At 41.3% G+C, this 12,685-nt stretch overlaps 1 protein-coding gene across 1 annotated transcript; it reads left to right on the forward strand.

Annotated features, from left to right (window-relative positions):
- The first annotated feature begins 1,985 nt into the window (after positions 1-1,985).
- On the forward strand, positions 1,986-11,503 carry FAM8A1 (family with sequence similarity 8 member A1). Its single transcript, XM_026511545.4, has 5 exons — positions 1,986-2,783; positions 3,996-4,116; positions 5,721-5,844; positions 6,359-6,498; positions 8,051-11,503. The coding sequence occupies exons 1-5, from the start codon at positions 2,066-2,068 to the stop codon at positions 8,193-8,195; spliced, it is 1,248 nt and encodes a 415-aa protein (XP_026367330.2). The 5' UTR covers positions 1,986-2,065; the 3' UTR covers positions 8,196-11,503.
- Positions 11,504-12,685: the final 1,182 nt, after the last annotated feature.

Consider the following 12,685-nt stretch of genomic DNA (forward strand, 5'->3'; position numbering starts at 1 on the left):
CTTGGTTATAACGTTCTAGGTTGTAATTTCTCCTCAGTAATATATATATTCATTCTACTCTCTTCAGCACCTATTTTTACTTTTGAAAACTTGGCTTCCAAGCTAAATATTTCTTTGTCAGTAGTTTATGTTTTGATTACTATTAAGATTGTTTAACTTTTCTCTTTGCTTAAATTCACCATGATGTATATGTTATTTTTCAAGACTTGGTGTTCTTTCAATCTAAAGAGTAACCTTTATACGCTTTAGACTTAGAATAATAAAACCATTATTGCTTTGAATTTTGCCTCTCTTCTCTCTTTTGGGATGCCTATTCGATGTCCTGTTGAATGTTCTCATATTATGTAGAACCCCTGAATTTGATTTACATAGGCAAAATTTTTTTTTGTTCAAGCCAGTCAGAATTGTTTTTTTTATATCACTGAAACAGAAACATTCTTACTCTCCTCAAAAGGCAAGTCAGAAAAGAAACCAAAAAAGAGGTGATTCCTGAAGTAATCACCTGTAACCAGATATCCTTGAAACCTAAACTACTCCTGAACTTTTTTAGTTATGCAAGTCAATAAATTCACTTACTTTTTTCTCTCTTAAATCAGTTACAAGCCAAATGCAACCAGGAGTCCTGATTACTATAAATGTCTACTATGTGGGTGGCACTGTGCCAGGTGCTACATAATTCATAATATTCAACACAAAGCCCATGCCTGTAATAACTGCAATATTTCACGCTCATTCCATCTCATCTTCATTTCTTCCTGCTTCTCCTGCCACCTCACTCCCAGAAACCTCCAAACTGGGAATGCTTATTTGTTTAAATGTTACAACTTCCTTGCAATTTTTAAAACCAGATTTGTTAAAGGAAACCTTGCTAGCTACCTCGTTCCCTTATTTGGATTCTTATTATACTCATATCGTCTTAAATAGGTCTTCAAGTGTTTCACGAGATGTCCTTCCCTTTAATCATATGAGCTACTGAACTTCTTAAGGGCAAAAGTCACACCTTTTACTATTCTATTTCCCAGAGCAAAGTCCAGAATGATTCTGGGCATCACTATTAACAAGTGTAACCACAGTATTTAGCCCCTGAAGGTCTTCAGTATAGAACCGCCATACAAAAACATACTCCTATCATTTCATCAACTCTATGACATACGGAAGTATATTAAAATATAAGTATATAAGGCACTATATATAGTTCAGAAGAAGGGGAAATCATGCCGGAGCATTCAGAGAAGGTTCCAAAGCCCTGGGATAGGAACAGGTCTTGCCTTAACAGAAAATAAAGGAGCGGACACCATAGGCTGAGACGATGACATGAGGAAAGGCAGTTTTGCTAGAATCTACAGCAGTGTAAAGTAAGATTTTAGCGACACAGGTTAGCTCCGGGATAAGGACAGAGTCTTGATCTTAAATCAACGTAATCCCCATAACCCCTCTTCCCTTCTCTTACACTGAAAATCCCTGCAGCTGAGCCATGCTATCTTGATGTATGGCTCAGTGTAGTTTGGTTATTAATTTCTTACCCCCTTAAGGGGATAGGTCTTGTGTCACTCTCTTGCGTATATATGGCCAAGGACTAATTAACTGGAATGAATGCAGGCGAAAATAAACCACAAGCCCTGTGCCTGGAGACCCAAACAGTCGCGGCTCGGTAACAGAAACCTGGGACCCGGGACCTCTCCCGGAAATCCTTCCTCCATCCGCAATTTCTCCCAGGGGATGGTGTGGGGAAGCCACGGGCCTCAGACTTCATTAAGGCCGTGAGAAGCGGCGGGGAAGGGGGCAGCGTGGGCCCAACACACGATAAGCCAGAGACTCCCAGCATCCGAGAACTCGGACGCCGGCCGCCCGCGCCGCAGCACGCAACCCCTTTTCCACGCCCTCCCTCCCCCGCTCCGTCCCGCCCCGCGGCCGGCGACGCCGGGGAGAGGCGGGGTTTCCGCTTCCGGTGGCGGATTGTTGACGCCTGCGGCTGCTGCGGTGGCCACCGGGCCGTTGGGGAGGGGCTAGTGGGGGAGGGAGACGGCGCAGTGACAGGACCGCCGAGGGTGCTGCTGAGGCGACGATGGCAGAGGGGCCGGAGGAAGCCCGAGGCCGCCCTCCTGGGCAGGACGACGGCGGAGGGGACCCCGAGCCCGTCCCTTCCCTGAGAGGCCCTCCTGCCGCTGCCGCCCCACGCCCCCGGGACGGGCCGCAGGCCGAACCCCAGGCCCCGGGCCGGCCCCCAGCCCCGGGCCTCGCGCCCGCCGCGGCCACGGCCGAGGAGTCGGAGCCGCCGCGCGAGCCCGGGAAGCGCGGGCAGGCGGTCCCCGGCTCCAGTGCGGGGCTGCAGGAGCCGGCAGGCCGCGAGGCCCCCGAGGCTGCCGCGCCGCGAGAGAGGCCGGTGCGGCTGAGCGCCCGCGAGTATTCCCGGCAGGTGCACGAGTGGCTGTGGCAGTCCTACTGCGGCTACCTCACCTGGCACAGCGGCCTGGCCGCCTTCCCCGCCTACTGCAGCCCCCAGCCGCCCCCGCCGAGCTACCCGTCGGGCGGGGGTGCCACCGCCCCCCAGGCCGCGGCGCCGCCGCCCCTCCAGCTGGGCTATTACAACCCCTTCTACTTCCTGAGCGCCGCGGCCGCCGGGCCTGACCCTGGAGCGGCTACCGGCGTCACCCCCGCTGCTCCGGTCGCGGGCCTGGGAGCCCGGACTCCGCACGGGCAAGGATCCGTCCGGGCAACCCCAGTGACCAGGGTGGGATCCGGCGCCCCTTCGCGAACCCCGAGCGAGACCGGGCGGCAGGCAGGTGAGAAGGGCCACGGAGGTGAGGTGGGGCGGAGCGAAAGGGTCTTGGGGAGCTCGCGGGCGGGTAGAGCAGACACGCTTTCTACTTCTGTAACCGCTGCTGCTGCTCAGATTGGTATTTCTCTGCGTTCTTCAGCTATCGTTTGCCTAGGCCTTAAATTCCCAAAGTGTGCAGCGAGGCTGTACGCTTTCTTTTTCTTTTAGACCTGGCCCTCCGAACTGATTCCCTTACTCCTGGGACTAGTCGTCTCCGCGTGTAAGGAAATCTTTGCTCATCAGACTGTCCTCTTGATCTCCATGCTGTGGAGAGATCCAGAGCATCATTCTCAGATGGCAAACCCACTTAGACGGCTGGGGGGGGGGGGGGGGCGTGCCGGTAGTGCTGGGAATAACCCAGACGTGGATTTATTGTGTATGATAGGATATATGATGATATATAATAGTATCTATAATATGTCATTGATACGATAATTATACATTACCTATATATTAGGAACAATGAAACCGACGGATATAAAAGGTTTACATGAATGCAGAAGGAGTTATGAACCTTTGGGCCCTATCTGAATGTTCTTTGTATATTGTCTGTTTACTTCTGTATGGTAATTAGAATATTTTGTACTAGTTAAACTTTTTAGTTTATTAGTTGGACTTTTTGTTTACTTTGTTCAGCCACATATGAGACAAGAACTAGTTTTCCTGAATTTGATCCCATTCAGAACTTAAGATGTCAGATTGATAATCATTGGATTTATTACATAGAAAAGCAAGACAAACTAAGTGAAGAGGGGGTAAAATGAGGAACACAGGTATTTACTTTGTGCTAGTAATTGTCTCTACCTAACTTTGGTTTTTACTGAAAAATGTTTAATTTTGTGTCATAGGCTTGTGATTGCCAGGATACGCTTTTGAGTCCCTAGGGAAATGTATTGGGTGCCTTAAATAATTTAATATCTGTGAAATCATTTTTTAAACCATAAGGGGCTGAAAGCAAACTTTAAAGTGTTCAGTAGAGTGGAGTAGTGTTGTGTTTAAATAGCATGTACTATCGATGGAGTCAATACCAGTAATTGTTGCAAGGTTTTAACTTCTCTTTTTATTAGCAAGTTATACCTTGACTTTGTGTTCTCCATTTATTACCTAGCTTGGGTTCCAACGCCTATGGGAAATGAGTAGTTTTCCTAACTTTTTCTTTTTTTTTTTTAATTTACAGGCAGAGAGTATGTTATTCCATCCTTGGCCCACAGATTTATGGCAGAGATGGTGGATTTCTTTATTCTCTTCTTTATAAAAGCAACCATTGTCTTAAGCATTATGCACCTCAGTGGAATAAAGTAAGTTAGCACTATTTGCAGAAAGGTTTTAATGTCTACTGTATAGAGATCTTGTTTTCTGAAGTTCTGTTCCTGCCTGCAAATGACTGTATGGACAGTCAGTGTGCCAGTGTTATGATTTCTCCTATAGGGAGTTCCTATAAGAAGCTTTGTCGTATTTTTTTTCTTGGTTTTAAGAAATAACTACAAAAAAGAGAAAAACAATAAGTTCTGAAAGGTCTGTGGGAATCTCGCCTATCAAAAGAGATAAATGTTTGACTTTTTTTGATTCATCCATTTTATTAGGCTAGGCATTCATTTCCCTCTTACTGTCCTGTTCAGAGTAAAAACAAAAACAAAGAGCTTTGGGTGGGTGAACTGTTGGTAATCAGTTAGACATCATTTCCAAATGGGATTGCTTATTACTATGAGGCAAGTCCCAAGTGAACTGCAAAGTGAGCCATTTACTTGAATAATCCTCCTTTCATATTAATAATTATATAGCAGTTGTCACTTGCTAAGCCCTTTCTATATGCTAAGCACTGAGCTCACTTCATATGGATTCTTTAATCTTACCACCAGTCTGAGATATAGAGGTTAATACCTCCTTTTTATAGATTGAAGTTTGGGTTTGCAAGAGGTTAAGCCCAGAATTTATAATTACAAAGGTAGTAAAGTGTCAGTGTCAAGATACAAACACTGGTGAAATTTCCATTTCACCAGGAACGCAAATGTTCCTGTGATTCCTCCCTGTCTCTCTTTCTCTCCCACCCCCTGCACAGCCAACCGGGTACTAGCTCCTTTCTTTTCAGGCTCCTGAATAGCCTTCAACTCAGACCAGTGCACCTTTTACTGTTTCATCATCACTGCTTCTCCCTAGTCCAGTGATTGTTATCTCTCGTCTGGATCATAGCCAAAGTCTTCTAACTGGTGTCTCAGTCTCCCATCTCCTGTTCTATCTCAATCCAGTCTCTTATGTAAAACCAAAAAAATCATAAATTCTGATTCTGCCCCTTTCCCACCTTTAAACTCTTCACTGATTTCTTACTGCCATCAGGATAAAATCTTGTCTTCATATCATTTAACAGATGCTCTTATTTCTTAATTGCTGTGACCCTCCATACTTAGTATTTGAGCCATTCCATACTGCTTACAGCCTCCATCACAGCCTCATTCCAAGGCTTTCTCTCTTGCCAGTCTCTCCCTCCTGAAACCCCCTTCTTAGTCTGGCTAACTTCTCTTCATCCACCAGATCTCAGCTCAAATGTCATTTCTGGGAAGCTTTCACTCCCTAAATTAAATGTACCTGGTATGCGTTTCCCTGTGGTTCTCTGTCATCACCCTCATCCCACGCTATTATTACTTATTTGTTGTTATGCTTTGTCTAGTAGTTAAGAGTCTCCAGCAGAGATCAGGTTGAATCCCTGGGGCTAGTACAGTGCCTGCTCACAATATTCTTATTTGTTGAACAAGCTAATGAATGTTTTGTGAAACTAAATGGGCGGAAACCTAAAGATTAGTTTAGAATTTCAGTTAATGTTTGTGACTTACATTAATGGAAAAAATATCAATGCAATTGCTCTGGTAACTAATACTTTATAACCCGAAACTATTGTTTTGTGTAGGGATATCTCTAAGTTTGCTATGCATTATATAATAGAAGAAATAGATGAAGATACATCAATGGAAGACTTGCAGAAAATGATGATTGTGGCTCTTATATACAGATTGTTGGTTTGTTTCTATGAGGTAAGCTACTGACTCAGCAAATATTCACATATAACAATCTGATTTTAGATGATCAGCCCAACACAAAAAGTAATGGTAATTTATAATAATTCATGTTTTTCTCAAATGTCTGTTTTTAAATTTTTTCCAAATATTCTTTAACATAGTATTCTTCAAGTTAAGAAATAGAACTTTCTGAGTGGAGGCATTTTACAATTCCTTTGTAACATATTTCAGTCTTGTGGTCCAAAAATATACTTGTAAGTTGGTTGTGGAACTTGGAATGTATTTTTCCGTAGAAACAACTTGCTAAAAGAAAAAAGTGGGTCACAGAGAAGTATCACAACAGATGACTTGTGGTATTCAGGGTCTAAGAGAACTGCAGAGAAGCCTTACGGCATTAATCTCCGAGTATTCTGTGAGATTCTTTCAACTTGAAAATTTTAAAATATGAATAACATGGCAAAAAAACTTACCTTTAAAATTGGTAGAGTTGAGCTAGTACATTAATTTTAAACTCTCCTCCTTTTCTTAGATAATTTGCATTTGGGGAGCAGGTGGAGCGACCCCGGGGAAGTTCCTGCTCGGCCTTCGAGTGGTGACGTGCGACACATCAGTGCTCATTGCTCCAAGTCGGGTTTTAGTGATTCCTTCCTCAAATGTTAGCATTACCACGTAAGTTCTTTTCTTGGCTTAATTTACTGCGTACTTTTGAAAATAATAAATTTTACGTGTAGAATTCAATATTATTCATAAGTTATACCATTTGATATAGTATTTTTAGGATGTTGGTATTTTTTTCTTCATGGCATGTAATAGACTTACCTTTGTTAAGTTTAAAACTGAAGAGTCTGAGTATTTCAATTGTATAATTGTAGACCTCTCTTCAGTATACAGTTTCATGGAATAAAAGTCACGGTGAGAGGGTTTGGGTGGTGGTGCTGTCTGTGTCCGTGCTCTATACCCAGTTCGATTATTCTCTAAATCGGTGGTTATCGGGCCAGTTACTAATCTGCCTTGAGCCTCAAGCTTCCGTTTGGTAATAATACGTGTCGTCATCCCACGCCGAATGGGCTGTGAGAGTTCGGACAGCCACGCATGCACCCAGCTCCGGCTCTTAAACGATCTGCTAGAGCTTGTAATGCTGGTGGGACTCAGGGCTAGCTGTTGGTGTCTGGCTCTGTGGGGAGGTACAAATAGTGATAATGGGAGTTGTAGAGACTTCAGTAGGTGGCAGTCAGTTGAGCAAAACAAGATACTGGCTGGAATTGCTGCCAGAAATGATACAGAGCGGGATTGTATATAAAGAAATATGAGAGATTCTGGAAACCTGGAATTTGCGGATATCCTCAGATTTCCTTACGGTTTTGTAATTATAATCCTGGTTGCTATTTTTAATGAGAGTCAATAATGGCTGTTTATTGAGGACCTCTTCTATAACAGGCCTTGTTTAAAAGAATACTTATTAACTAATAAGATAGGTACCATCGGTACCATTATCGCCTTTTTACAGATTTGGAGCATGAGTGAGTGGTGAAACTGGATCAGAAACCAACTAGTCTGCATTCAGGGCTACGCTCAGGCACAGTGCTTTTTCTAGAGCCCTTCCGTGTACGGAGAGGCAGAAATCTAACACTGGTAGGATAATTTTCCGGTCTGAGCTGTGGTTGGAAGCTTTTTAAAGCTTTCTTTAATCACAGCATCCCACAAAGAAAGAATACACACTAATTTAAACTGTTAGAGCCTCACAGAAAGTAGAAAAGGGGACTGCAGTAAGCATATTAGTGTAGAAGGTACAAAACACACCAGCGACTACACATTTGTACAGTATACTATTTGTACACTTACGTTATACTTATGCTATAGTATACTTACATTTGAAAGTATACTTTACTTACAAAAGGTAAGAAAAAGGAACAGTTATTCTTCTAGCAAAATATCCGAGAAAATACTGTAAACCTTTAGTTCACATTCTAAGAAATACTCATTAGTGCTTTTCATGTGGAAGTTCTGAGGTCTTACTCTTATGTTGATGATGTCTTTAGAGCAAGCCCCGGTAGTTTGATCAGAATATAATGCTACTTGAAAGTAACTCAGATACCGAAGGTAAAAACTTTCAATACTTTGTATGTTTTAAATATATATTTTGAACTTGGTGGTAGGATAGTATTAATCTCTAAGTGGTTGGTATATAATTTATCTGGTATTTTTTGCCTTAATTTTTTAGGTCTACTATACGAGCTTTGATCAAGAATTTTTCTATTGCTTCTTTTTTCCCTGCTTTCATCACACTGCTGTTTTTTCAGCATAATCGAACAGCCTATGACATTGTAGCAGGAACCATTGTGGTAAAGAGAAATGGGGTCAGATGATGCCCCCAAAAGCCCTGAATTCCATACTCTCTGGAATAACGACAAGACTAAATTATGTATCAAGGCCATCAGTGTCCCTGGGTTACACTAATTGATGATTTAGAAATTAAAGCAGTCGCTCCAGTGTGATGCAGGTGACTATTCTGAAAGTATTGATTTTACTTGAATGCCAAAGAACTTTTCCAGAAGAAAAACCTGTTAAATTCAAGTGTTAAAAATTTTTAGATTGAAAAGAAGGAAAGTGGTTTTATAATCAACAACGGACAAGATATACTTTCGTAAGATCTAAGGCTTTAGAATTTGCTGAAAGCATTTTCAGCTGTGAAATCTCCAGATGAAACTTTAAAAATTTTTATTTTGGTTTATCCCAAAATGATGGAAAAAGTCCAGTTGTGTTTTGTAAACACATTAACTCATCTTTTAGTTAACACTTCTTGGGGAAATTGTTTTTGGGGAGAGGGAGTGGGGACACAAATTTGGGAATCCACTTGTCTCCCATGCTAGGAGGAAGTGAGTTAGCTGCAAGAGAAAGGGGCAGACGGGGCAGGCCTAGCAGTTCCCTCACCTGAAGTTTCCAAATCCAGTACTGCAGTGTATCGTGGGAATGATGTCACTTTACAAGTATTGTTACCGTTTGAACATGTATTTGGGGGCAAGTTTTGCATGATGATGAAAAAGTATTAAGTCCTATTGTTATATTATCACTGATCATTTTTAAAGAAAAGGTAAGTTAGCGATTGCTGTTTAACGGGGGGCGGGGGGAGGGACCTAAATTTTCACCGTAAATTTAAGTTGAAATTCATGTGCAAGTGTTTTTAGTGCCCTAAATCAAACTCTATGTGGGGGAAAGGACTTCATTGAATTGTTGCATATTTACTGTAAAACAAGATTCCCAGTATGTGTGCGGCATGAAGACAGTGTCTGGAGTGCACCTTGTTTTTGACCGGGTAGTCACATACTAGCTAGTGTCCTTTTACATTTTATATACGTCCATGACTTTTGAAACATCAGGGGGTTAAACAATCTTAGTATTTCATGATAAAATACTAGTAGCCTGTGAAATATTAGCAGTTTTCCCATTATGAACTGTTCTCTCTAAAACAAGGACAAGTACCATTTCCAGACATTTTTCTAAGTTTTTTAGGCCTGCCAGGGATGATGTTTTGCGGGAATTGTTAAGTAAAATAACACATTATGTATCGCCATTTTAATTTATTCTTCTACTGAAGCACAGCTTAATTTTTGCTTTTGTTCAGTGGCCCAGCTAGCAGCGCTGAGATCTACCTGAAGAGCTTTATTTCTTAGGCAGTTTTTCCCACATTGTTTTCCCCAAAACACTAAACTGTCTTGGACACTTCATAATTAGATTGCTTAAAAGATCAATCTGGACTTGATTTTTGGTCGTAAATAGCAAATGCAAGACATGTCTATTATCACTATCAGTTTTTAAAGTGGGTTTTTCTTTGACTTTAAAACTGAAAATATTCACATTTGATGTCTATAGAAACCTTAACAGTGTCTTTATTAATACCTTTTTATTGTAAAATTTCATAAACCATGTTCTTCAAAATAATTTTATATTAAATCCAACATCACAGAAAGCCTATTAAGTGTGTCACAGTACTCACCAGATCATTCACCTGAAGCCCGGGGAAGATACTCGGCCCTTCACGGTAGACAGACCCATCGGGAAATGTTGCACGAACTTACCACTCAGTGCTGGCACGTGAGCGTCAGTGGACACGCTGTTTTTGCCACCGATGGGGAATTCAAGTTGCCGTGTCCAGCCGCGTAGCTCTGGAGTGTATCTTTAATGTAGAATTTCCTCTCAGATAATTGGAAGGTTCACCATCGAGGCTATTTTTATTTAGATAGCCAAACAAAAGCAAATAAGTAGCCCAGTTTAATTTCTTAAACTCTCAGACATTTGCTGTATGGGAGTTACTCAGAATCGTATCTGTATGTAGGTTCATTTCAATCCATCTTAGGGTCCAAGTTATAGAGCCCTATAAAATAAATAGAAGTATTATTACTACTTTGCCTTTACAACAAAATGCAAGTGTGTTTGTATTTTGAATTCGGCACTTAGGAAAAGAGATTTTGATTCCCAAATCACTGAGGGGAAAATGACAAAACAATGGGGAAGAAGGAAGAGTCATGTTTTTTTCTCTTAGGGTTGTAAGGGGTGGAGCCTCCGTCTTTTCAAGAACACTTTTCTATTTAGTATATTTCATTTATAGAAATGCTGATTTTCTGTGTCAAAGTATAATTTGCATGCTGAAGCTCTAGCCTAAAAAGGCAAAAAGAAAGTTGTTTTCATAGTACAAACATTATTCATCACTTTTACAAGATAAGTAATAAGGAAACAAAAATTAGAAGTCAAGCCGAGTAAGAACACTGTTGCCGTGAATGTACCACAGAACAGGCAGTTAGCGTGGGCATCGAGAAAATCTCAGTACCCAGGACTGCAAGCGGCTGGCTCGAGCGGCCGCTGCACCTGGAGAAAAGCCTGATGTTCTACCGTCCGTGCCGGGCTTAGGGAAGTAGACGGGAGGAAGGCAAGCCTTGATTTTTAGACTAAGCTGTGACTATAAAACTAAAGCCGACACGTTTCTGGATAGTAACCCTTTTACAGTATTGCCCAACGGCTGCTTGTGTCGCACTGGTTCAGAAGTCACTCGTTCCCACCTAAATACTTACCTTCCAGTTTTACCCAGATATTTAGGATTGGAAAAAGATACATTATATTTGAGGGCCCTTTATCTAAATTATAACAGTCTTTAGTGTTTATTGCTTCAAATGACAAATGTTTTAACTCGGCTTTAAAAGGACTTGTTCCCTTAAGTGACTTATGTGGGTGTCTTACTTATGCATCAGTATTTCCAGCTAAAGGAAAGGAGAAAGGAGTTGAAACCACGTGCTACTTGGGAGTGGTGGGCTTTTTCAGAGAGATATGGGGTCCTATAAATATTTTCATTCCACACTTAGCCCTACTAAAACAGGCTATTGTTTCTTTTGGAGAATATGCCCAAATAACAGCAGTATTCCTAAAAATCTGACAAGTACCATTTCAGTTACTTGCCATTCCCTATCCCCTATACCAAAGGCCAAAATCTTGACAGTATGTGCTTGCCTGGGTGAAGTTCCTCATTCCAAACTATGTATGTATATATCCTCGCAGTTCAGTAGGGCTTGACCCACAAACAGTATCTGATGGCCTGCCTATAAATAAAATTCAGCATTCTATTTTTAATAATTTGTATGCCACCAATTTGTATTCTTTGTCTCAATAAATACTTGATCACCAATGCTTTTGTTTTTTGACTGTTAATTTGAAATTTGCTCTAGAATCTCCTGCTTAAGGGAACCCTTGCTTCCAAATACAGTTTTCTAGCCTTCCCTGCCTTGAGGAGAATGGCAGTCAACCAAAGTGCTTTCGGAAATAGAGGTCTACCCCCCCCAAAAAAAAGTCTACCTTTTGGGGTATATTCTTTAAGCAAGTCACTCAGAAGTTACCCGTAGATGACTATGCTTAATGTTAAACTAAGCCTGTCCTTAAAGTGGTTAACCATCCCAACTATTATGCAAGATACTAAGGACCCATGTTACACATGGGAAACCAGAAGTTCAAAGTCTCATAACTGGTAAGTGACTGAGCTGGCAATTTAAACCTAGTTCTGATCTTACAAGCATTTCCTGTTCTAACACATCTAGAGGAGGAGGACAGGATACAAAACAGGTTCCTCAAGAAGAATACAGATAGTAAACTTAAAAGAAGCTAAACAGTGGCCTAGTCTGAGTTCTACAATGTGCCGTTCTGAGCCCAGGCGCAAACTACACGTTTCTTGAACTATGAACTACAGTGGACTTTTAAGGTAAGCTTGTAAGAGTTGCCCCATGGTATTAGTAAATTCAGTTGGCGTGTGTTGCTAGACCCAATACACTCATTTTCTCAATTTTACTAACCTGACATACCAATGTCAGTTTCCATTAAACACACAGGCTAACCTTTATAAAATGTTCATTGAGTTTCAAACTTTAAATTAGGCCCAGGAAACCAATGAAGTCATGGAGAGGAAAAGGACAGCATAGGAAGTAGTAATTCTGTGACCACACTTAGGGTGGTGAGCACTGAGTAATGTACAGAATTGTTGAATCACACTGTACACCTGAAACTATTATAACATGGTAGGTCATCAATACTTGAATAAAGAGACTTCTAAAATTAGGATTTTATTATTTGAAATTAAAGTGTTAAACTAATTTACAGCCTGGTTACAAACTGTTAAAATTAGTCCAGCACTTTAATTTCAAATAATAAAATTCTAATTACATGAACAATTTCAGGAGAGAATTTCTAGCAAGTATTAATAAGCAGCTAGCTTGAGGACATTTTTCAGTTGTCTGTACTTTTTAATACCCAAGTCATAAATTACTCAAAACAGCCTAGCACCTAAAGTGGCATCCTCATGCCTGGGCCTCAGGCATTC

This window comes from Ursus arctos, unplaced genomic scaffold (genome assembly GCF_023065955.2).
Source record: "Ursus arctos isolate Adak ecotype North America unplaced genomic scaffold, UrsArc2.0 scaffold_31, whole genome shotgun sequence".
Lineage (NCBI taxonomy): Eukaryota > Metazoa > Chordata > Mammalia > Carnivora > Ursidae > Ursus > Ursus arctos.

What these genes read in the sequence shown, in the direction of transcription:
- FAM8A1 (XM_026511545.4), top strand. Translation starts at nt 2,066, where the DNA reads ATGGCAGAGGGGCCGGAGGAAGCCCGAGGCCGCCCTCCTGGGCAGGAC. An exon ending in ATGCACCTCAGTGGAATAAA is followed by an intron (nt 4,117 to 5,720) that starts GTAAGTTAGCAC and finishes TGTTTTGTGTAG; the next exon opens with GGATATCTCTAAGTTTGCTA. An exon ending in TCAAATGTTAGCATTACCAC is followed by an intron (nt 6,499 to 8,050) that starts GTAAGTTCTTTT and finishes TTAATTTTTTAG; the next exon opens with GTCTACTATACGAGCTTTGA.